Source organism: Podarcis liolepis (assembly GCF_965112155.1).
Source record: "Podarcis liolepis genome assembly, chromosome: 13".
In the NCBI taxonomy this organism is placed as follows: Eukaryota; Metazoa; Chordata; class Lepidosauria; order Squamata; family Lacertidae; genus Podarcis; species Podarcis liolepis.
Window position 1 is genome coordinate 4,967,223 of NC_139573.1, and position 24,549 is coordinate 4,991,771.

The 24,549-nt window shown below is 45.2% G+C and overlaps 2 protein-coding genes and 1 long non-coding RNA gene across 15 annotated transcripts in view; 2 read left to right on the top strand and 1 right to left on the bottom strand.

Moving 5' to 3' along the window:
- CYB5D1 (cytochrome b5 domain containing 1) lies at window positions 1–13,022 on the top strand. Of its 2 annotated transcripts, none has more exons than XM_083472883.1 (5): window positions 1–241; window positions 3,975–4,051; window positions 5,493–5,711; window positions 5,956–6,186; window positions 11,672–13,022. In XM_083472883.1, exons 1-4 carry the CDS (start codon window positions 115–117, stop codon window positions 6,184–6,186), a joined length of 654 nt encoding a protein of 217 aa, XP_083329009.1. In that variant the 5' UTR covers window positions 1–114; the 3' UTR covers window positions 11,672–13,022. The 2 variants fall into 2 exon arrangements, with proteins under 2 accessions (XP_083329009.1, XP_083329008.1); XM_083472882.1 differs by lacking the exon at window positions 11,672–13,022 and adding an exon at window positions 8,499–9,175.
- LOC310692244 lies at window positions 11,274–24,056 on the bottom strand. Of its 3 annotated transcripts, XR_014518666.1 has the most exons (7): window positions 23,963–24,056; window positions 21,292–22,380; window positions 20,443–21,244; window positions 18,243–20,031; window positions 13,641–13,831; window positions 12,685–12,771; window positions 11,274–11,586 (listed from the first exon to the last, which is right to left on the bottom strand). It is a non-coding gene; the product is annotated as an uncharacterized lncRNA (long non-coding RNA). The 3 variants fall into 3 exon arrangements; XR_014518668.1 differs by lacking the exon at window positions 23,963–24,056 and having other exon boundaries at window positions 20,443–20,680; window positions 21,451–21,555; XR_014518667.1 differs by lacking the exons at window positions 20,443–21,244; window positions 23,963–24,056 and having other exon boundaries at window positions 21,451–21,587.
- The window catches only part of CHD3 (chromodomain helicase DNA binding protein 3), a 63,693-nt gene continuing 61,518 nt past the window's right edge, over window positions 22,375–24,549 (top strand). For 7 of the 10 annotated variants that reach the window (XR_014518652.1, XM_083472435.1, XM_083472441.1 and 4 more), the window contains exon 1: window positions 22,735–23,596. Coding sequence is in view for 7 of the 10 variants with exons in the window: in XM_083472435.1 (XP_083328561.1) it covers window positions 23,374–23,596 (223 nt within the window). In the remaining 3 variants the exon portion in view is untranslated. Of the gene's footprint in view, window positions 23,597–24,051; window positions 24,176–24,549 lie in introns of those variants that run through there. The other 3 variants (XM_083472436.1, XM_083472437.1, XM_083472438.1) reach the window with 2 other exon arrangements.

The window sequence follows — 24,549 nt, forward strand, 5'->3', positions numbered from 1 at the left end:
TTGCGCCCATCCTCTCGGCCCAGACTACGTTTCCCGTCAGGCGCTGCGGCGGCTTCTCGTTGCCATGGCAGCGACGGACGCGGCCTACCGCTCTTCCTCCGGCTCCACCCGGCGATGGACGTTTACCGGCCGCGCTATTACACCCCGAAGGAGGTGGAGGTGCACAACCGGCCCTGGGACCTCTGGGTCTCCTACATGGGGCGGGTCTATGACCTCAGCCCCCTGGCCGAGGCCTACAAGGGTAACGCAGGCAGCCTCTGGCACTTCCCTATGGCGGCCCCGGGGCAGCCGGCAGATTTCCCCACTCAAGAAAGTGGTGTTGGGGGATGAGTGTTCAGACCCCTGGGCTCTCACTTGTGGGGTGCCTCAGGGTCCCGTCCTCGCCCCCATGCTTTTTAATATCCATATGAAGCCGCTGGGAGAGATCATCAGGGGGTTTGGGCTGGGTGTTCATCAGTATGCGGATGATACCCAACTCTAGGTAAAGGTAAAGGGACCCCTGACCATTAGGTCCGGTCGTGGCCGACTCTGGGGTTGCGGCGCTCATCTCGCTTTATTGGCCGAGGGAGCCAGTGTACCAGTGGCGTAGCGTGGGTTGTCAGCACCCGGGGCAAGGCAAGTAATTTGCGCCCCCTAACCCGTGGATTTGCGCCCCCTAACCCATGGATTTGCGCCCCCTAACCCATGGATTTGCGCCCCCTAACCCATGGATTTGCGCCCCCTAACCCTAACCCCCAGATGTTGCGCCCGGTGCGGCCAGCCCCCCCTGCACCCCCCACGCTACGCCACTGCAGTGTACAGCTTCTTGCACCTTGACGTGCTTTCGAACTGCTAGGTTGGCAGGAGCAGGGACCAAGCAACGGGAGCTCAGCCCGTCGCGGGGATTCGAACTGCCGACCTTCTGATCGGCAAGCTCTGGGCTCAGTGGTTTAACCCACAGGACCACCCACGTCCCGACACCCAGCTCTACCTCTCCTTTAAATCAGAACCAGTGAAGGCGGTGAAGGTCCTGTGTGAGTGCCTAGAGGCGGTTGGAGAAAGGATGGTGGCTAACAGATTGAGGTTGAATCCTGACAAGACAGAAGTACTCCCTGAAGGACTTAAATCAGAAGGACCAGCCTGGGAGTCATTTTGGACTCACAGCTGTCTATGGAGGCGCAGGTTAATTCTGTCTCCAGGGCGGTTGTCTACCAGCTCCATCTGGTATGCAGGATGAGACCATACCTGCCTGTGGACTGTCTTGCCAGAGTGGTGCATGCTCTAGTTATCTCCTGCTTGGACTACTGCAATGTACTCTACGTGGGGCTACCTTTGAAGGTGACCCGGAAACTGCAATTAATCCAGAATGCAGCAGCTAGACTGGTGACTGGGAGCAGCCGCCAAGACTACATAACACCGGTCCTGAGAGATCTGCATTGGCTCCCAGTATGTTTCCGAGCACAATTCAAAGTGTTGGTGCTGACCTTTAAAGCCTTAAACGGCCTCGGTCCTGTATACCTGAAGGAGCGTCTCCACCCCCATCATTCAACCCGGACACTGAGATCCAGTGCCAAGGGCCTTCTGGCGGTTCCCTCATTGCGTCAAGTGAGGTTACAGGGAACCAGGCAGAGGGCCTTCTCGGTGGTGGCGCCCGCCCTGTGGAACGCCCTCCCTTCAGATGTGAAGGAAATAAGCAGCTATCTTCTCTTTAAAAGACATCTGAAGGCAGCCCTGTTTAGGGAAGTTTTTAATATTTAATGCTGTATTGTTTTTAACACTTGATTGGAAGCCGCCCAGAGTGGCTGGGGAAACTCAGCCAGATCGGCGGGGTATAAATGATAAATTATTATTATTATTATTATTATTATTATTATTATTATGGGGGGCGGGTGGGTCTGAGGGAATGCTGAATGCACAACAGAAGGCGTCCCTTGGGGGTGGCAAATCCAGGGTCTGCCAGCCACCAGGGCTAAAGAGGAGCCTCCATGTTCAGTGGCAGTCTACTTTCTCCATGCAAACCTCACGAGGGAAGTGGGGCCACTGCCTTTTCCAGGAGGGCGCCTCGTTTGGGCCACTGCTGGGAAAGAGGGTGCTTGGCTAGGGGGCCTGATCCAACAAGAGGGCTCTTCTCTCACATTTATGGTGCGAGTTGTTTTTTCCACTGCATCGCATTCGCAGGCCTTGTGTCCCGCTTTTCCTCCCTCCCTCCTGTGTCAAGATCCCAAATGTGTCTCTCTTTGTTTTCCCCTAATTTGGAAAATAGCACGTTCTTTACAAGGTCCTCTCCAGCTTTGTTGTTTTTGTTTAAAGCACTGGTGGGCGACCTGAGGCCTTGGGAGGCAAATGTGGCCCTCGAGGCCTCTATATTTGGCCCTTGGAATTCTCCCCAGGCCACGCCCCTCCCTGGCCTTTCTTCGCAACCTTCTTGAGTGCTTTTGCCTGGCTGGAACGTGTCCTTGAACTCCAACAAAGCCTCTTCCCAGGGGCAAAACTAGGCTTTATTTTACCCAGGTCAAAAACCCAGTTTGGCACCTCCCCCCCCCCCCCATTTGTGTACGCACACATACAGGCTGCAAGCCTCATTGGCGCCCCTCTGGAGGATTCACCCAGGGCAAAAAAAACTGCGCTAGCGCTCCACCCCTCCCCGTAGCTATGGCTGTGCCTCTTCCTTCCCTGGATAGAGGGGTGTGGGTGGGTGGTTGTGTACACATGCATTATGCCACTCACTTTTTATTATTAGAATATTTTATTAGGTTTTATCAATGAAAAAGTTTACAAAAATACAAAAGCAAAAAAGGTACAAAACACAAAAGTACAAAATACAAAAAATACAGACATTAAACACAAAAAAGAAAAGGAAAAAACACATATAAAAGAAAGCAAAATTTCCCTCTTTCTTAATTTCTCATCTTTAGTTAACTTATTTTCCTGACTTCCTCACGTCTCCCATTTTTGTATCCCTTTTTAAAATTTGTTCAGCAAATTCATGTCCTATTAGTTTGTCTATTATTAATCCCCTCTTACATTTTACCTTGTTGCTAGAACCCCTTCAATTCATTTCAATGTCATCAGCATTCAAAAATTTTACAGTGTTTCTGCAAATAAATTTTAAATTTCCTCCAATCTTCTTCCACCGACTCTTCTCCCTGGTCTCGGATTCTGCCAGTCATTTCTGCCAACTCCATATAGTCTATTAGTTGCATCTGCCATATGCCACTCACTTTTGCCTCTAGCCCCATTCATCACTGACCTATGACACTCTTGAGGTTTCCCACAAGGGAGCGTGCTCCTTTGGCTAAAAAAATGGCTCCCTGCTTCTGATGGGAAATAATAATAATAATAATAATAATAATAATAATAATAATAATAATAATTTATACCCCACCTATCTGGCTGGGCTTCCCCAGCCACTCTGGGTGGCTTCCCAAAAAATATTAAAATACTGTAATACATCAAACATTAAAAGCTTCTCTAAACAGGGCTGCCTTCAGATGTCTTCTAAAAGTCTGGTAGTTGTGGTTCTCTTTGACATCTGGTGGGAGGGCGTTCCACAGGGCGGGGGCCACCACCGAGAAGGCCCTCTGCCTGGTTCCCTGTAACTGGGCTTCTTGCAGTGAGGGAACCGCCAGAAGGCCCTCGGTGCTGGACCTCAGTGTCCGGGTAAAATGATGGAGGTGGAGACGCTCCTTCAGATATAGACTCCTCTCTATTGGAGACTGTGAAGAAAGACTACCAGTCAAACAAGATAATATGGGGCTAGCTAGAGCACTGGTGTGACTCAAGGATGGGCAAGTTTCACATGTACCTTATCTTAATTTTATAATGAATGATTTTAGAGTGTTGTTTGTGCTGTACTTTTGTACTGTTTTATTGTTGTTAGCCGCCCTGAGCCCGGCTTCGGCTGGGGAGGGCGGGATATAAATAAAATTTTCTATTATTATTATTATTATTATTATTATTATTATTATTATTATCTATATTCTCTGCCTGTCCAGGTGATCTCTTATTGAAGCCTATCCTAGAAGCAGCGGGGAAAGACATTACCCACTGGTTCAACCCCAAAACCAAAGACGTGAGTACCTGCAGCTCTTGGCACTCCAGGCAACTTAGGGCAGAGATCTTGTCGGAGTGGAAAACTCTTGGAAAATCAGAGTTTTGTTTTTGTTTGTTTGATTCTTTCTTCCATAAGAGTGTTGCTGGTAATTTGTTGTTGTTGTTAAAAATTGGTATATTGCCCTTCATCCTCAGATCTCAGGGCAGTTCACAACTTAAAAATGCAATATAAAAATATGTGATAAAACATTACAATATAATGCAATACAATATAATTATAGAATACAATACATGATAAATTCCATGATAAAAGCAAGAACAAATCAATACCCTCTTCCCTTCCCACAAACACATTAAAAGGGGCATAGGATTTTAATTCTCATCCCAGGCTTCCCCTGCTGACTCCTTTGCCTCTGCCTACCCCATTCTCTGGACTGCTATTGCTCTTGCAGATTTTTGTGCTGTTTGCAAAGCTTGCGCAATGTCCTACTTCTGGTGGCCTATGTGTACAGATGTGCACTGCTGCACTATGACAGTCTTCGCTAACCTGGTGCCTTACATATGCTTTGATGGGGAGTTGTTGGCCAAAACTTATCATGGGCACCATGTTGGCAAAGGCTGCGGCATTAGAAGGAAATGTTGCCAGGGACAGGATGCTAAAACCGCAGTGAGGGACAAACATGTGCCCACTCCACAATTTAACCAGTGTCCCACATACATCTTTCTCAGTTCTTTGTAAGTTTATTCCCATCTTCACAGTCACAGATGTGATTTGTTACATCTTTTATTATTTCCCCTGCATAATTTCCCGCCATCCTTGCTCAGAAAATTGATTTCGCCGCTTTCAGACTTTTCTCTTAAGGACTCATTTGTATCATTACTAGTTTGTTAACAATTTCCTTGACTTGCTGTCCCAAACAGAATACATTTGAAAGACTCTGTGTTAGGTCCTGAAGGGCAGAGTAAAAAGGAGCAAACATTTCCATCACTGCAAATGCCAAAATAATTGTTTCTGGAATCCCATTTTGGGGCATTTTCTGTTTGTCGTGCATGTTGAATCCTCTTATCTCCATGTATCAACCTGTCCCATTTGTAATGATCCTTCGGAGAGCTGCTTCTTGAGGTTCCGCAGCCAGGAATGGCACATTATGTAGTAACATATTGTACTTTCCTTTTGGTGCAAACTTAAAATCTATCTGTTTTCCCTGGCATTTTACATGATGTAAATTCTGGAACTGCCCACATTTTAAAAAGGTTTCTCAGTATGAAATTTATATTGGTTGCTTTAAGTGAGCTTTTTGCCTGCTCCTGAGTTTATGGTGTATATGGGATGGCTGCAACTTGCTGTCCCAGGGTTTGGCAACAATGGTGGGATAGAAATTTACCAAAGAAAGAAAGAAAGACTTATTTGAAGCCACTCCCCTCTTAACTGAGAAAGGCCCTGATTTCCCTCCTTCCAGATACAGACACACATTAACCCTCTAACAGGATGCCTTAAGTACTACACCCCACAAGGTCGCTTTGTGCACATCCCACCTCCTCTGCCTCGTACAGACTGGGCCAATGACTTTGGCTTGCCCTGGTGGAGAGATGGCAACTACGAGGTGGGCATCTTGTCTGCCAAAACAAGACGCATACGGATCATCAACACTCTGACCTCTCAGGAACATACCCTTGAGGTGAGTCCTGTCCCACCTTTGCAAAGGTAGGATTTAAGAAAGAAAAAACACCCAAGATATTATTGGCAATTGTCCCTCTTCCTTTGCTAATGTTCCTCTGATGGGACAGTGTTGTGGACCTCGATTCTGCCCGGCTTGTCTGTGCCTCCCCAGGATGTGGAGGCTGAAGGGAACCACTTGGTTTTCAGGTGTATTTGGACCTCCTATGATTCCACCCATGGATGTAACATGGTGATTTCCGCAGGTCTGTGCAGAGGAATCCATGTGGGAGATCCTTCGGCGGTACTTGCCCTACAACGCCCATGCGGCCAGCTATACGTGGAAATATGAACGCGTCAACCTAGACATGGATAAGAACCTGCAGCAGAACAACATTCCGGATGAGGACGAGGAATTCTACAATCTCTACATGGATGCTGATGCCTTCACCCCAGCCATCCTGCTCTACTTCAACGATGACCTCACTGAGCTCTAGGTAACCCCAAAATGGAGAAGGAACTGGTCCCATCTCCAGCCATGCTGCCCCACACCCCACCCCAGCAGCCCCTCATCTAGCCTGCTTATTTATAAGAATATTTATAAACCACCAACTCGTTTAAAAGATGCATCATTTGCAATAAAACCTTTCAAATGCTGTAAAATTCTAAAATCATAAGATGCAGAACAAATGACCAACGCTGAGTCGAATTAGTTCTCTAAGAAGGCTTGGTTAAACCAGAACAGCAGGGAAAACAAGCTTCCTCCATCTTCTCAAGGGGCTGTCACATGGAAGATGAAGCAAGCTTGTTTTCTCCTGCTCCAGAGGGTAGGACTTGAACCAATTGATTCAAGTTGCAAAAAATGAAATTCCAACTCAACACCAGGAAGAACTTTCTGACAGTAAGAGCCGTTCAACAGTGGAACGGTCTCCCTCGGAAGGTGGTGGACTCTTCTTCCTTAGAGGTTTTTAAAGCAGAAGTTGGATGGCCATCTGTCATGGATGCTTTAATTGAGAGTCCTGGATGGCAGGGGTTGGACTAGATGACCCTTGGGGTCCCTTCCAACTCTACAGTTCTATTTTAGGTGCTTGCCTGATTTCGATAGTTCCAAAATACAGGTGAAACTCGAAAAATTAGAATATCGTGGAAAAGTTCCTTTATTTCAAGAATTCAACTTCAAAGGTGAAACTAATATATGAGATCGACTCACGACATACAAAGCGAGATATGCTTCTACTTCTCGGAGGTCCAATCTTGCTCGATTTGCAATCCTTGTTTTGCTGATTTCCTTGAATATTCCAATTTTCTGAGATGGTTACATTTGGGGTTTTCATAGGCTGTGATGCCATGACCATCGCAACGATAACAAATCAAGGCTTGACATATCTCGCTTTGCATGTCACGAGTCGATCTCCTATATTAGTTTCACCTTTCAAGGTGAATTATGGAAATAAAGGAACATTTCCACGATATTCTAATTTTTTCAAGTTTCACCTGTGTATTCATTTATCTGATTTATGCTTCACCTTTCCTCCAGAGCTCAAGGTAGCATGCATGGCTTCCAGCTCCCCATTTTATCCTCACAATAACCCTTGTGAGGTAAGTTAGACTAAACGGCAGGAAAGAACCAAGGTCACTCTATGAACTTCCTCATTGAGTTGGGATTTGTTTTTGTTTTTTTAATAAATATTTATTAAAGTTTCAGAAAAAGGAATTGCATTAAAGCAGAAAATGCAAAAATAAAAGACAAAAATAAAAATACAAGAAAAATACAGAATAAGTACACAGATTTAAAAAAACACAAAAATTCAACCTTTCCATATCTTACATTCATATCCTTGTTTCCCTGACCTCCTCATACCTCCCTTTTTTGTATTCCAATTCAGTTAATTAATTCAGCAATTTCTTTCCCTCCTTATTATCCTGATCTTTGATCTTAATATACTATAACATTACAGTGGTGCCCCGCAAGAAGAATGCCTCGCAAGACAAAAAACTCGCTAGACGAAAGGTTTTTCCGTTCGCGATTTGCCTCGCAAGACGAATTTCCCCTATGGGCTTGCTTCGCAAGACGAAAACGTCTCGCGACTTTTTTTCTTTGACTAAAAACAAAGACATGTTTTGTTTATAAAGTTAATTTATTTTCCCTTAAATTTTCGAACTGCTCTTTACAGTATGTGTGACTTTAAAGAGCAGTTAATAAACTGTTGTTGTACCAAATTTGGCTTTGTTTGGACTTTTTTTGACCATAGGAACGCATTAATTGATTTTCAATGCATTCCTATGGGATTTCGTGCTTCGCAAGACGAAAAATTCGTTAGACAACAAAAATTGCGGAACGAATTAATTTCGTCTTGCGGGGCACCACTGTAAATTTTTACCTATTTAAAAATCCAACTTTCCATATTCTTTTATATCATTACAGCTAGAAACCGCTTAACTTCAATCAAACATCGTTCTAACATTCATTAATTTTGCAATACTTCTGTAAATAGTCTTTAAATTTCTTCCAATCTTCTTCCACCAACTCTTCTCCCTGGTCTCGGATTCTACCAGTCATTTCCGCCAATTCCATGTAGTCCATCACTTTCATCTGCCATTCTTCCAGAGTGGGTAAATCTTGTCATTGAGTTGGGATTTGAACCCAGGTCCCAGCTAGGGTTGAGCAATATCTGATTTTCAGCATCTTAATATATCACCAACTAAACATCTCGATATAGCGATATATCACACTGTCCAAAATAAAGATGCAGCTACGTAGAGGCGTTGGCTGGCTTCATGTTTTTCCCGCATTGTGATTTTTTGCCAGGGCCTACTCTTGTGATTCACTGTCCCCGGCATGCGGCAGAAGTTGCAGGAATCGAGATAAGCATTGTCTGGCTTCACAGACTTCCCCACATTGTGATTTTTGCATAGCACACACATTCCCTTACAACTCATTAAGGCTGCTTAGTTTCTCAGATGGGAGACTTACTGGGATACTGAGGAAAGAACCCCGGGAGGAGGGTGAATAGTGGAAGGAGTCTACATTTGGGGACAGCAGGGCTGTCGCCCTTCCTTTGCTAAAAAACCTTTTGAACGAATCTGTGAGAGCTTCAGTAAATGTGTTTCTCAATCAGAAGAACACCCCCAGATTCTGTGTTTGCAAAGAGGGCACACCCTGCTTTTCCTCCATTGATCAGGAAGGCGTTTCCTCTGGCCCACCTTGGAACTGGTTACCCAGAAGTCAGCAACAGAGATGGAAAATGGCGTATGTGAAAATTCACTCTAGACCTGAGATGATGAAGCTTCTGTATTTCAGGGAAACTTTCTGGATAGGAGGTGCCACATAAAAATGAAATCCTTTTGTACAAAGCAGACACAGTGAGGGAGAAACGAGGACATGAGAGTCAACATGGGCTTGATCCAGTATGAGGCACTCTTGGGCCAGTTGTCCCATGTGCCTGGAGTGTGATATTTGCTGGAAATGAAGGTGTACCAAAAAACGATATAATAATATATAATAATAATGGGAAAGGATTTCACCCACCTTTGGTTGCATCCACCCTAGACTTAGGAGCAGTTTAGGATGTAGCCACTAGATGTCAGCAGTGGCTCATCAAGCAGCCATTTTGAGGTCTGTACCGCAACCCTTGAAATGGTTTTAAATATAGAATAATGACTCTCACATTCAGTGGTTGATTATTCTGCAGGGTCATAGCCAATGGGAGAAGCACTGCCGCTGCTTTTCCCTTTTCATTTGGAGCAGGACACATGCACCTCCACTCGCCTTTCCCCACAGCCTTTTGAAATTCAAACTTTGTTATTAAGCTTACTAACATCCTCTGGCTGTTGTTGTTTTTTAATTTGTTTTTGTTAAAGATTTTCTTGGTTTACAAAAATACATGCCTTGTCTCTTTTTTTCCAGGTTGTGCAGTCTTCCTTACAAATCAGTTACATTTGTTGTGAGACATTAGTGATGGGGAAGAAGGGGGGAGAGGAAGGATGGGGGTGGCAAGGCTTATATTCTTTTGTACAGTGGTACCTCGCAAGACGAATGCCTCGCAAGACGGAAAACTCGCAAAACGAAAGGGCTTTTGGTTTTTTGAGTTGCTTCGCAAGACAATTTTCCCTATGGGCTTGCTTCACAAGACGGAAACGTCTTGCAAGTTTGTTTCCTTTTTCTTAAAACCGTTAAACAGTTGCGACTTGACTTCGAGGAGCAACTCATAGCACGCGGTGTGGTAGCCTTTTTTGAGGTTTTTGAAGACTTTGGTGATTTTTGAAGCTTTTCCAAAACTTTTCCGACACCGTGCTTCGCAAGACGAAAAAAACCGCAAGACGAAAAAACTCGTGGAACGAATTAATTTCGTCTTGCGAGGCACCACTGTATAGTGTATGTGTGGCATTTTGGGCCAGCGTCCATTGGGTAGGTTCGCTTTCTATTTTTCTATTGCATTTCCTTGGTAGTGAGAGGTATTGGGGGGCAGGGTGTGGTTGGTTGTCTGCAGTGGGGTTTGTTTGCATTTGTGAGTTGGGGAGGGCTTGTTGGGTCATGTAAGCATCCTCTGGCTGTTGAGACTCTGTTTTTTTAAAAAAAAGATTTTTATTGAAGTTTCACAAATTATATAATAGCAAAACAAAACATTAATACAAACAAACAAAAGAAAAAAAAAGAAAAACACACAAAGAAAAACAAGTATAATTTCAATCCCTTATTTTCTTGTAACTTACTTCCCCGACTTCCTCATACCTCCCCTTTCTGTATTCCAATTCCCAAATTTTAATTCAGCAAATCCTCTTCCTTATTATCCATTTAAATTTTTTTTAACCTTTCTTTTCTTTTTACTTAATCATTACAGCTAGAAACCACATAATTTCTAAACCAACGTCATTCTAGCATTCAGTAATTTTGCAATGTTTCCTAAGATAGTCCTTAAATTTCTTCCAATCTTCTTCCGCTGTCTCTCTTCCCTGGTCTCGGATTCTGCCAGTCATCTCCGCCAGTCCCATGTAGTCTATCACCTTCATCTGCCATTCTTCCAAGGTGGGTAGTTCTTGTAACTTCCAATACTTTGCGATGAGTATTCTTGCTGCTGTTGTAGCACTGGCTGTTGAGACTCTGGGGAGGCCTGGGCTGAAATCCCCACTCAGCCATGAAGCTCAGGGTGACCTTAGGTCAATTGTTTTATCTCAGCCTAACCTACACCACAGGTATCTGAAGAAGTATCTGAAGAAGTATCTGAAGAAGTGTGCATGCACACAAAAGCTCATACCAAGAACTAACTTAGTTGGTCTTTAAGGTGCTACTGGAAGGAATTTTTTTATTTTGACTATGGCAGACCAACACGGCTACCTATCTGTAACTACACCACAGGGTTGTTGTGAAGGTTATAGGAGTAGAACCATGTAAAGTCACATTGAGCTCCCTGGAGGACAGGCATGATAACAATGTAATAAATAAAACACAGATTCTGCAGTAGTCTTTGCCAGCCAGATGTTTTGGGCTGCAGCTTCCATCTGCCCCAGCTGGAATGTGTTAGCTAAGACTGATGGGAATTGTAGTCCAAAACATCTGGAGGGTACCAGGTTGGCAATGCGAATGTAGAGTCGATACCTTTATTATGGCACAAAAAGGAACCTAATTACAATTCCAGCATCTTCTACAATACTGCCGCATTAGTTGGGGTAAATGGCAAAAATTCTCCTCTCCCACAAATCTGGAAACACTGTGGTTTGGGGTCAAATGATTTAATATGTTGAGGGAGCCAATACCTATTATCAATACCCTGGTTATCAGAGCCAAACATGGTTACAAACTTTCGAGCTCAGAATTCATACACAGACAGGACAATCCCGTATGTGTTTACACAGAAGAAAGTCTCTTTAGGATTGCAGGAGAAATCTGCTTTGTCATCCTGCAGATACAAACGAAACCTGTATTTGTAGAGAAGCTAAATCTGTATTCACATGTGCTAATGGAAAAATGATTTCTGTTCCCAGAATGTCCACTTTTTGCATATATAGAAGTTGGGAAGATAGTGACCCTTCTCTCAGCTGAGAGTATGATTTTTCTCCCTTTCTGACGCCTCCATAATTGCCACCAAGCAACACAATTTGTGTTTCTTTTCTCTCATATGGAAAAGAAGCCTCAAGTTATTTAACTGCTTTTTAAAAGACAGTTCTTCAGCTTTGAAAAGACAGAATTTAAAATGCATGTAATTGCTAAAAGAATTCCCAGCTCATCCAGATCCCCTAAGTGCTTCTTCTAGTCAAGAAGGTGTTATGTTGCTTCTGAAGTACTCTTTGTCAGACCTCTGAAGGAGATGACTTTTTTTTGGGAAGCAGCCACTCTGGACACCTCTCTCCCTTTATGTGCTTTCGCTGTTCAAGCATGCTGCGTCAAGGTTGCCAATCAAAAAATAGTTCTTAGCTAATTGTTGAGAACTGGATGGAACACACACAGAGAGAAAAGGAAATATCAAACACCAGTCCTGGAATATGGGGGTAGGAACATCTGTGGATCATGCGGGGACATCCAGTGCGGCAGAAAAGGAAGTGCTTAGAGCTGAGTCAAGCTAGACTCTGGGGATCAGGGAGGCCTGTGGTGAGCCATAACCCCTCCAGTGAGTGCACTTGTGTGATAATTGCTTTGGTGGGAGAGACAGTAACAGCTGGGCTCCCGGCTTGCTAACCTGTGTCTGTAGGCAAAGTGATGGTGGTGCTGTGTGTGTGTGTTGCTGGGAGATCTTGCTTTAGAACAAGAGCATGACAGAACTCAGGGGAGGCTATTGAAAAAGCAAACCCAGCCTCTTAGCTTCTAAAGGCCACAGCCTACCCAGTCTCAGATACTTGGGAACGCTTGCTTAGTGCTGGAGGCCTATCAGAAATGGAAGAACCATAGATGATTCCTATGCTTAGCACAAAAGAAATGTAAGGAATTCACCGGCTTCCAATTTGCTACGTGGCCTAGTTCAAGGTGTTACTAATAGTATATAAAGCCCCAGACAGTTTACCTGTGAGATCACCTTCTATGTCCACACGACTGCTTGGATCAGCAGAACTGGCACTGTTACAGGTGCCACACAATATTTGTTCCACATCTGTAAGAAATGGATCTTTTAGTTGGCAGCACCCGCAATTTGGAACTTCCTGCCGATTTATTGTACTCTTTTTTTTCTCTCCTGCTAAAAACATTTTTTGTTAGAAAGGCCTACCCAGATACATTGAATTTTGATATGTTTTCAGTTTAGCACTGATTTAAATGTTTTAAATGGCTGTTTTTAATGGTTTTAACCAATAATTTTACTGTTTTATTCTTTTTGTAACTGCATTGAGGTTTTTTTACAATCAAGTGGTGTGTGATTTTTTTTGAAATAACGAAAAGACTGTTTCCTTAGAAATTTGCATACTGAGCCAGAATAATTTAAAGTGTACTTTGAGCCAAATAAGCATTAAACACACCAACCCCAAATACATTATGTAGAAGCAGGTTCTGCTGCTATCAGTGCAGCTTCCTTTCATATGATGTATTTATGATTGGGCTCTCCATCCCTCTGAAGACTGATTAATTTCTTGTAGTGTGTTTTCAAAAGCCTTTCTCCTGTTGCTATCCTAAGATGTTCACAACAATAAATTTCACTTAGAAACCAGGAAACAGGAACTTGCAAATCCATACAGATATTTTAGATATATACATACAATGACATACAACCCCAAGGGGGGGCATTAAAACAGAGCAACCGCCCCCACCCCACCCTTACTGTAAGAAAATAGCATTGGACGCAAATACGGCACAGAATACAGAGGGAAGTTTCACATTTTGGAGTTTCCTTTGGGAAGTTAATTTTATCATTTAGAATATGTTGGGGGTATTAAAAGGAAAACCACAGTTTGCAAGGGAGGACGAACCAAAGACTGACAGGTGTCAGAAAGGGGAGGTTAGAGGAAGGATAACAGGAAGGAAACTAACCTTGGATTTTGCACAGTGCTACACCAGCTGGCCTCAGGACTCCAGCTGTCTTTCCCAATAGGCACCCTGTGTGCTCCTCACATTAAGCTGCCTGAGCATCTTCCTGCACCACTTTCCCACTGCTCCTTATGGTTACTGGTGATCCAGTCTCGCTCCTCACAGTCTTCAAAAACTGCACCTGCATGTGGTGCCTGTGCCAAAATGAAAACAAACAAAAAGCATTATATATACACAAACAAGCTGGCACGCTTGGAGCAGCAACACTGTTGAGTGAAGTGATGGTTCTGGAAGGGTGCATCCCAGGCCAGGAACCAATAATACTAATACTAATACTAATACTAATACTAATACTACTACTACTACTACTACTACTACTACTACTACTAATAATAATAATAATAATAATAATTTATTTCTACCCTGCCCATCTGGCTGGGTTTCCCCAGCCACTCTGGGCTGCTTCAAAAATAATAATAATACATTAAAACATCAGTCAGTAAAAACTTCCCTAAACAGGGCTGCCTTCAGATGTCTTCTCAATGTTATATACCGTAGTTGTTTATTTCTTTGACATCTGATGGGAGGGCGTTCCACAGGGCAGGCGCCACCACCGAGAAGGCCCTCTGCCTGGTTCCCTGTAACTTCGCTTCTCGCAGAGAGGGACCTGCCAGAAGGCCCTTGGAGCTGGACCCAGTGGCGTAGTGTGGGGGGTGCCAGGGGTGCCAGCCGCACCGGGCGCAACATTGGGGGGGGGGCGCGTTTGGCCCGCCCTCCTCGAGGAAGCAGGAACCCCACTGTCCTCGGACCTCCTCCGAAGGCTGGCGGTGGGGCGGAGAGACCTCCTCCCGCCGCCAGGCTTCGGAAGGCTGCTCCGAAGCCTGGCGGTGGGGCGGAGAGACCTTCTCCCCGCGCCAGCCTTCGGATGGCTGCTCCGAAGCCTGGCGGTGGGGCGGAGAGACCTTCTCCCCGCACCAGCCTTCGGAAGGCTGCTCCGAAGCCTGGCGGTGGGGCGGAGAGACCTTCTCCCCGCGCCAGCCTTCGGATGGCTGCTCCGAAGCCTGGCGGTGGGGCGGAGAGACCTTCTCCCCGCGCCAGCCTTCGGAAGGCTGCTCCGAAGCCTGGCGGTGGGGCGGAGAGACCTTCTCCCCCCGCCAGCCTTCGGATGGCTGTCCTGAACACTTGTGGTGGGAGCAGTGGCGTAGCGTGGGGGGTGCAGGGGGGCCTGCTGCACCTGGCGCAACATCTGGGGGGCGCGGAAGAGACTCGAGTGCTAAAATCCACGGGTTAGGGGGCGCAAATTACTTGCCTTGCCCCGGGTGCTGAGAACCCACGCTATGCCACTGGCTGGACCTCAGTGTCTGGGTTGGACAATGGGGATGGAGACGCTCCTTCAGCTATACAGCTCCCCAAGGCACACCTGGCCTGCTGGTAATAAGCCTGAAAGTATTTGCTGCAGTTGCTCTTACACCTAACTTCCTGGAGTTGTAACGGCAAATGTATGAGCTGAGAGAGGCAACTCTGATCTAGGAGTCCTCTCCCGGGGTACCAAGTCAGGGTGGGTGGGAGACATAGGAGCTAACTCCTAGGGACAAAGGTCCCTTCAGCCCCAATAAAATATATGAGGAGGCCACCCTCCCTCCAAGTTGATGGACACTGCCATTCAAACGGTGTGTCTTGTGATCAGTTTTGCACGTTGGGACTTACCTGCCCCCCCTCAAATATTTTATTCAAGTTCGCACCCTTGGTGGGAGGGATGGTTTGCACTGTCTCTTGGTCACTTTGGCTCCACCTACAGTTCTCCTGATGATTTCCTGCATCCATCTTGCTTCCTGATTATCACACTTTATATGAGAGGAAGTGAAGCAGGGTTTGCAAGCTGTGTGTGTGTGTATAGGTTACCTGGTCAGACCCTGAGATTACTGGGTCCAAACCTGAAACCTAGGGGTGGCCCCCAGCGATGTCAGGGAGAGACACCCCTAGTTATATCACAGGGCAGCCCCCAGAGATATCACAAGGGTGGGCCCTGGAGATGGAAGTAAATTGGAAGAGGGGGAACAGAGGGCAGACACCTCCAGAGTGCCTATATGCTATAATTTGAAGCCGGGCTGAAGTTTGCAAGCTGCATGCACAGTCTTCTTAATATGTATTTATTTAATTAAAGGAGCTCTCACCCATCTGGAGTGGCCCAGGCAAACCTGGAAACATCATGTCAGAGCTGGAGACCTGGCAACCCAAGGGTACGCTACTATGCCAAAGAGCAGAACGATCCAGAATTCTGTGGCCAAGCACCGTAATGTGGCTGTGGTCGTGTTCCTGTTGGGCCTTGCAGTCTGTAATATTTATTGGTCCAGCAACAGACACCGAGAATGAGAATGAGGAGTAACTTTATTAAAAAGCTTTATTCAGAGGTGCCGCTAAGACCCTCTTTTAGAACTGGTACTTAAGGCCTAAGGAACAGGCCAGTTCATGTGACTCCAGGGCAAGTCGTCAAATTGCCAATGGACAATTCACATGAAGGAAGAGCCAGCAAATTACAAGCTCTGTCGTTACACAATTCACAGGGCCATATGCCAAAACTCTTCAGGCAACATCTGGAGAGCTAGAGGTTAGCTGCCCCTCGTGCAAATGATACTAATCTAGGTGGGCCAATGGCTTGCCTCTGTATAAAGCAGTTTCCTCCATTCCTAACTGCTCTCTGTCCACATTTGCAGCCTCCGCATTGGGAACATGCCTCGCATTCCTCCCTCTGTCCCTTCTAGGGGGGTGGCATTAAGCTCTCCCCCCCAGCTGTGGCAGAGATAATGGGCATCTGTCTACTCCCATGCCATGCCAACAAGGCCGCAGGCTGTCACATCAGGCCAGCTGTCCTTTCTCCCTGTCCCCTTGGATGGGTGCTGTCCCTGGTAGCTGCAGCAGAAGGGAAGAAGTATAACCCCTCTCTGCAAGTGGGGATTATGAAGTGAGACTTGAAGGTTGACCATTCTCTTGTGGTGTGGTGCTGGCAGGTCCCATAACCTCAGGGAGGCCCGGACTTGTATAGAGAACAGATGGACTTGCGACCGCTGTCCTCTGTCTGTGAAAAGGGAACCCTGCCCACTCTGCCTCGAAAGAACAGCTGCTCTTGGCCAATGATGCCTGGTTTTTTCTTTTTTTCTTCTGCACTTGCAGTGCTTTTGTCTCTCCCTGCACTACCACCTGGTTGTGGCCCCAGTTGTGGAATCCTGGCCGAAAGAGGCCTGTTTGGCTACGTCACTGCTGACCTTCTGCTGCACTGCAAAGGCATGGCCTTTTTCAAAGTGTTTGGTGGAGCAGTAATTTCCTGGTAGATTTTATCTGCTGTCTGGCAACCCTTATGCTGCAATCCTATACTGCGGCCTTGGTCAAGCTGGTGCCCTCCAGATGTTTTGTACTACAGGTCCCATCAGCCTTAGCCAGCATGGAACTGATGCAGGGTCATTCGTTTCCCCATTCCCCCCCCTTCATTTTTAAGTTTATTTTTTCATTTAATTTTTAATTCCATTGGCACAGCTGTGAGACCAGCACATTTTGGTTTTTTTTATAAAATATTTATTAGTGTTTCCAATTTTTTACAAACAAAAAGAAAAAGCAAACATAAAAAAACATTAAAAACACATAAATTTCACAGCTTATTTTCTCATAACATATTTCCCTGACCTCCTCATACCTCCCCTTCTTGTATACCCAGTTCAAATTATTTATGCAACAAATCCTTATCTCAAAGCATTACAGCTTAAAAAAGAAAAACACCTTATTTTCTCTCCAACATCTTAGGTTATTATAGAGACCAGCACATTTTGGCCCCTGCTCTATTAGAACTTTTGCATCCCATATGGTCATTAAAATAACTTGTAATTACGACCGTGTAACTCATTAGACTTATTTCCTCCTCCCTCCCAATCCATTTCCTTTTTGTGTTTTGTCTTTTTATATTGCAAGCCTGGTGGCAGGGACAGTTTGGTTTTCTTTTCTTTTTAGTGATCCATAAGACACACTGAGAGCCCCCCTTTTTTTTGCCTGAAGAGCTGGATAAAAATTCTGTAAGCAAAAAACTGGGCAGTGAGTCAAGGTCTTATTTCTGAGCAAACATGCAAGGGGTTGCACTTAAAAAATATGTTTGTAATATTTTTACTGAGATTTATTACACTGTTGCATTTTTGTAAGACAAAGGCAGGATATGCTTATTCTTAAAAATGAGAGAATTGCTTGTGGCCACATGGTCTCTCCTTCCACATGTTCATTCCCAAAAAACCAAACTTGTCCCTATGACGTTCTCCTCCCTTGTCTCTCATAAACCATTGCATGATTAGACACTGGTGTTGAATTCTCTACTTTGTCTTTGACATATTTTCCTTCTTATAGTGTTGCCTGAAATGAGCCATCAAATGGTTAATGCTTAGTGACAGCCACTGTTTAAGCTTCTGTGGTATGAGGTAGAGAATGAGGCTATGTGATACACTGGTTAGAGACCAGGTTCAAATCTCTGTTCAGCCATGAAGCTTGCTTGATGTCCTTTAGCCTTTCGCCACCACCCTCTCAATCTAGCCTACCACACATGGTTGTTGTGAGTCTTGGGAAACTTACACTTGCCAGGAGCGACGTCTCAATGCTTTCCACATGTGCTGCATCAGGAAGAATTTTGGGTGTCCCATGGCTGGACACAGTCTCAAAGAAGGATGTGCTCTCCCAAGTCCACATTCCTAGTATGTTCATGCTCCTGTCTCAGCAACTTCTATGCTGGCTTGGTGGTGGAAGATGTTAGGATCCCGAAGGATGTGCTCTATAGGGAGCTGGCTTCAGATACCAGGCCTGTCGGCAGGCCTTGTAAAGGCTGGCAACATCACCCCCACAATGTGGGGATCCCTTGCAGATGACCACAGCACCTGGAGACAGTCAGGTCACTGCTGTAGAAACACAACCTCAGGAGAAATGAACACTGGGAGGAGTGCAGAGAGAAGACATGCCACGGTGTATCTGTAACAGTGAAACTGGACATCTTCATCTCCCGCAGCTGCAACAAAACATGTCTCTCCCACAGCAGTTGCCACAGCCACAGCAGGTACTGTAACTAATGGCTTGACTTCACTCTCAAAGGTTCACCCTTCCATTGTCTCCCAAGACGGAGCGGGTGCCGGCAGGTTGTTGTGAGGATAACCATTCTAAGCCAACCTTTAGCTCCTTGGAGGAAAGACAGGGTGTAGAGTTAGTAAAATAAATAAAATGACTGGCTCCATGAGGTCTAAAGCAGTCACCAATAGCAGGCTGGCCTGCTGTACAATGCCTGGCTCCCTCCCTGCTCTGTTGCACCTACTCTAAACCCTTGACTATAAATGAACAGGATGGCTAATGCTTACATCCAATCAGTTGTGAGTTCTTATGAACTTTTAACATATTTCAAACTGGCTATCCTTTCATCTGGTTATTTTTTTGGGGGGGGGGCGGGGGAATGGCTCAAGCTGTCCACAATCCAGTGCCTTGTGATGGAAGAGAAGACACACCAATACAGCTGTGGCTGAAGGAAACACTAGAGAATGTGACCTCTGACCTGGAAACCCTCCAGTGATTCTCATTTCCTAGTGAGCCAAAATTCCTAGGACCAGTTGTAGAGACATGCGGGTTATGGAAAAACAAATCTCCAAAAACAGTTATAATTTTGCCAGAAGTCTTAAGACATTTGAGGATTTTGCCAAGAGGTGGGAGCGCTTGCTCTTGGTTTCTGAATGCTGGAAGGTGTCAATAAACCGCCTGAGGTCAGGGGGGATGAATTTGCAACAGATGCCACCTGCACTCTGATTTTCAGAATCAAAGTGTGTAATTCCCGTGTTTCCACAGGCTTTCACAGAAGTGTGTGTGTGTGTCTACGTCAGTCACATTGTAATCAGCAGGGGAAAGGCCTTGAAAGATTTCTTCCCACCCCCCGAGCCAAACAGCAGCAGTTCCCTTGAGGGAAGAGCAGGCTTGTGGGGTAATGAGCAACACATCTTTGACCCTCTTGAAAGACAAGATGCAGTTGTGTGTGTGAGCTGTTGAAATAAATTCTACATTTCCCCTATTAGTATCATGCTGCAGGTTCCTTGATAGGATTCCTGACACTTAACTGCATTGTGAAAAAACATCAAAGGCAGAGAAGAGACAGAAGGAAAAGGATGTTTTCCTTTTTTCATGCTGTTCCCTTGAGCAAGGAGGACCAAGCCACAAACAACTCAGGTCAGGATTCAAAAGGGATTTCCCCCCCTTCTTTGGAAATTTGTACTTTGTTCTCGTTGCTTCATTTTTAACCGGCAGGCAATATAGTAGTGAAATTCCAAGTTTAAAATTCGGATGATGCTGGACCGCTTGATCCGTTCTCGTCCCCACCAGGAAGAGACATGCTCTGTATACGAATAAAAAAAAAGGCCACTTTAATGTAAAATGGTTTTGATAGCATGAAACCTCCAAAGCTCTTCCTGGAGCATTGGCTTCCAGCATTGCCAGGCGAATGTTTCAACATGAGTGAATGGGATTGGCGCCCAAGCTCCTGGAGGGCTTCAGAGGGTGTTGCGTTAAATATAAAAGCCACATGGGGGATAACATTCACTTGGCAAACGGTGTCTCCTGCAGGCACAGTTAGTCCTCTGTGGACGCTTGTAACTAGTCTACAGGGGAATAAGCTTAGGCTTAGGCTTTCACTGGAGAGCGGCCATGTTTTAATAGCTGGGTTTGCCCTCCAATTCTTCCCCCCAAAATGAAGTTTAGCCCTGCAAATAATTTAAAATAAGGGCACGACTGACCGCAATACTACTACCTTCACTGAGAGCGGTTCAGATGTGATGCTGCATGATTTCAAACACACTTGCATGAAAAGAAGCCCCACCGTGAGGTCAGTGCAACTTTCTGTCAGGTGCCATTTCATGCGGGGTTTTTTTTTTTACTTCCAACAAAATACAGAGAGAAGAAAAGTGACAAACTTGTTCTCTTCAAAATTGATTAGAAGGCTGATCAACTTTGCTACCGGGCCTAGTTCAGAATTACTAGGAATTCACCTGCAATTCAATTTCAATGTCAATAAAGTTGAAGTACCAGTATTTTGGAAACAAGCATCATAGAAGCCTCCACTAAAGTATTTTGGGGTATTTGGGTACTGCAAGTATAAGAGAAATGCCTCTGGAATAGTTTGTAAGCATTGTGTTTGTACACAATCTTTTGGCCAGGCCCTCATTCAGCAACTGGATCTTAATCTCAAAATTTATCTTAAATATCTGGAAGTGGGTGGGTCGGGTCCAAAATTTCCCAGAATCATTTGTAAAAATGAAAATCTAATGACGACAGTTAAATAATTTAAAAAAAAAATCAGCACAGATTTGTGTCTCATAAAAATGTGGGATGTGTGAAACCAACAGTGGTTTATTTTAGAAATGGATTTTTAAAGTGATACGAGCATTATACTTGTATATTGCTAGTGTAGCGTAAGATTGAAGTTGGGGAAAATATGTTTTAAGTTTTTTTTATAATTCCCATGTCAGATCCAATGGGCAGGAGCAGTTATCCAGTAGTCCCCAACAACAGAGTTGATTTTTATTTGTAGTTTCCTTATGCAGGTAGGACAACTCAGGTGAGTCAAACATTACACTTTGCAGGGTCAGTACTCTGACACATGCTTGGATTCAGTTTAGTTGGGTTCAAGGATATTGTAGGCTGAAGATACCTCAATAGCTGTAACTTCCTATCATGGGTATTAGCTTGGTAGTGAATGACCTGCAATCTGAACTAGAATCTATGTAATGTGCAAACTTGTACTTCACTTGGGACTTACTTGTGATTGCAGCTCCAGTTTTCCACTTCTATCATGTCTCTTCCAAACTCCCATCTTTTTCGTGGGGTATTTTGCTATATGCAAGGGCTCATGGACAGCTAGGTTTTGCAGGCCTTATTTGTGCAGGCAGGACAGTCTCACTTGCACCAACATAACAGACACCAAAATGAGAGATTATCAGAGCCACCTGGTTTGGGAAAATATAAAGAATTGAGTCCTTTAAAACTTCCTGTTGGTTCCTCCATCATTATTAGAGGGTTTGAGATCAAAGGCCACAAATAAAAGGAAAGCTAACTTTTTCAAAACTGTATTTTAAGTCTTAAACTCAAATTATCTAGATGCATGAGGCTTGTTCAAAAATAAAATGTGATGGCCATTCTTAATTATTATTAAATGCTTCTCCATTTTACTTATTAATTTCCCTTTAGCCCTTTAGTGGTACATTCTTTTCCCATTTATAAAACAGGGAGAGAAAGTAAGGGCCACAATCCGTAAGAGAGGTATACATCCTTACGCCCAGCGACTTTCTTGGGACTTCAATGTACCACACTCAGTGTTGGATTGTGGCCATAATAATTTTCAAAATCAGCTAAAAAAAAAAATCCCCAACGTTTTGGTGAGAGAAGGGGGGGGGGGACCTTTGTAATCAAGGTATTTGCTAAAACTACACTTTCATATTAAATTGATTTACCCCAGTGGGGCAAACACGATAGGGTAAATTCGGGGGGGGGGGCGTTTAAGGGAGCAAAATATATTTATTAGGATAGACTTTCCACACAGAAGTTAGGAAGGGGGGGGGAACCTTTTAAAAAACAAAACAGCACTCATCTAGAAAAACAGTGAAATCCACTAATGTGAGCGTGGATAAAATATTTTAATGAATTGCAGTAATCAGTGGGGTTTTTCTTCTTCTCTTCTTCCTTTCTTGCCCTAGAGGAAAAGGAGAGAAATAAACCACTCCCTTCTGAAGTATTTAAAGTTAGAAAAAGAAGAAGAAGAAAAAAGGGGGGAGGAAAAAACCACCCCTATTCTTTTTTTTCTTCTCTTGTGCTAGTAAAGCATACACAGACACACACAAAAGTCATGGTCTTACTAGTATGGAACTAGTTAACCTTTAACAATTTTATGCTGATGTCATAACTGAGCATGAGTACTGATTAATCCAACCTTTTCTCTCTCTCTCTTCCCCCCTCCCTGTAAAAAATATTTTTATTGAGGGAGGTGGGGGGGAGAGCATAAGAAAAAAAGAAATAATTTAGAGCAGCCATCTTTGTTTTATGCAGAAATCTTGTCAGTTTCCCCCCAGTGCCAGGAATGTCTAAATATTGTTCATGATCACAGATCTTGGAGATTGAAAAGAAAATATAACAGCAAGAAGAAAAAGCCTTTATCTTTATTATCATTTTCGTTTTCTTGCATGTTTTTTCCCCCTCTTAAATTTGGAGCTGATTTTTTTTTTGAAAGGGGGGAGATCTTTTTAACCCTATGGAAGAGGGGGTTAAAATTAAGCCAGCCATTTTGTTTTTTGTTTTTTATATAGGGGGGGCCCTATATATTTTTTACCTCCTGGGGGGGTCTGTTTAAAAAATAATTTAAGGGCGGCCATTTTTGTTTCTTGGTCTTGTGGAAAATATTATCCTGAACTCCCCCCTCAGAATTTAAATATATCTTTACTCCCCCCTTCGTTTTTTTAAATTTTTTTTTTTAAAGAAGGGGGTCGAGGAAACATTTCCAGGAAGGACAAAGTTGTAAAGAAGGAGAGTTGTTTTCATTCATGGGACTTTTTTTATTTTTTTTTTTAACTGAGGTGATCTGAAGTGGGGGAGAGCTTTTTGTGTGTGTGAGAGGGAGAGAGGGAAGGGGGGTTGCCCCCCCTTCTGCTTTTCTCTTGTGTTTCCCCCACCCCCCTCCTCCAGCACCACCATGGCTTCCCCTCTGAGGGAGGACGAGGAAGAGGAGGAGGAGATGGTGGTGTCTGAGGTGGAGGGGGACGAAGACGAAGAGGAGGAAGAGGAGGAGGAAGAAGGAGCAGGGGACAACAGCCCAGGCGACATATTCCCGCCTGCTGTTCAGGCTGAGGAGGCTGCTCCACTGACACCGACAGCATCCACGCCGGCGGCAGCTGAAGGGACAGAGGCGCCTCCAGGTAAACAACACCCCTCCCCCCCCAACCTCCCGGTCGCCCCTTTAATTTGACCCCTCAGGACATTCGGCGCTATATTAACCACCACACAAAAAAAATTAGAAATCTGCCCCGCCGCCTTCGGAACTGGCGGGAGGGCGGTGGATTGGGGGGGGAGGGGAGGACGGCTTGTTTGTAAACAACTAACGGCTTTCGAACGCCGAGGGGCCGGGAGTTCCAACCCGCCGCCCTCCTCGCGCCAACCGCCCGTTCCGCGCGCGCGCTGCCCAACGGCTTTGGAATGTTGAGGGACCCGGAGTTCCACCCCCCCTCTTTTCTGTTTTAGCCTCTCCTCCCCTCGGCCCGTTGCCCTTCGCTGCAATGCCTCACCCAGCGCCGACTGCCCCTTTGCCCGGCGGCCTTTGGGAACCTTTCCGATGGCGGGCGGGGGTGGGGTCGGGGGTCCACGTCCGAGCCAGCCTCCCCTCCCCCCCCCCTGCCGCCGCCGCCGGCCAAACGGCTCGAGCGGCCGCCGAGAGTCCCAGTCTGCCTCGAAGGAGGCTGAGGAGAGCGCGTAGGGCGAGGGAGACCAGCGGGGCTGAGGTGTGGGGAGGGGGCTCTTGTTTCAAATCACCCCTATTTAATAATAATAATAATAATATTCGACGCTTTCTGAAAGTTGTTGGGGAGCCCTGTCCCCCCTTATTTGACACCCCGTCGCGGCTTTCCTCAGGGTCTGTGTGTGGGGGGGGGAGGGGTGGTTTGTTTTGTAAACAGCCTCACCCTCTCCCCGTCCTCGACTTGGTTTTTTTTGGGGGGGGGCGGTTATCTGCAAGCACACCCTCATGTATACAAATAAATAGGAGAGAGAGAGAGATACTGCTCCCATGAATTGTTGCTAAAAGGACCCCCACTTTTTTTAACCTGATCCCCCTGTTTTTAGGGGGGGTTAGTGGGTGGGCACCCCATCTCTGGAG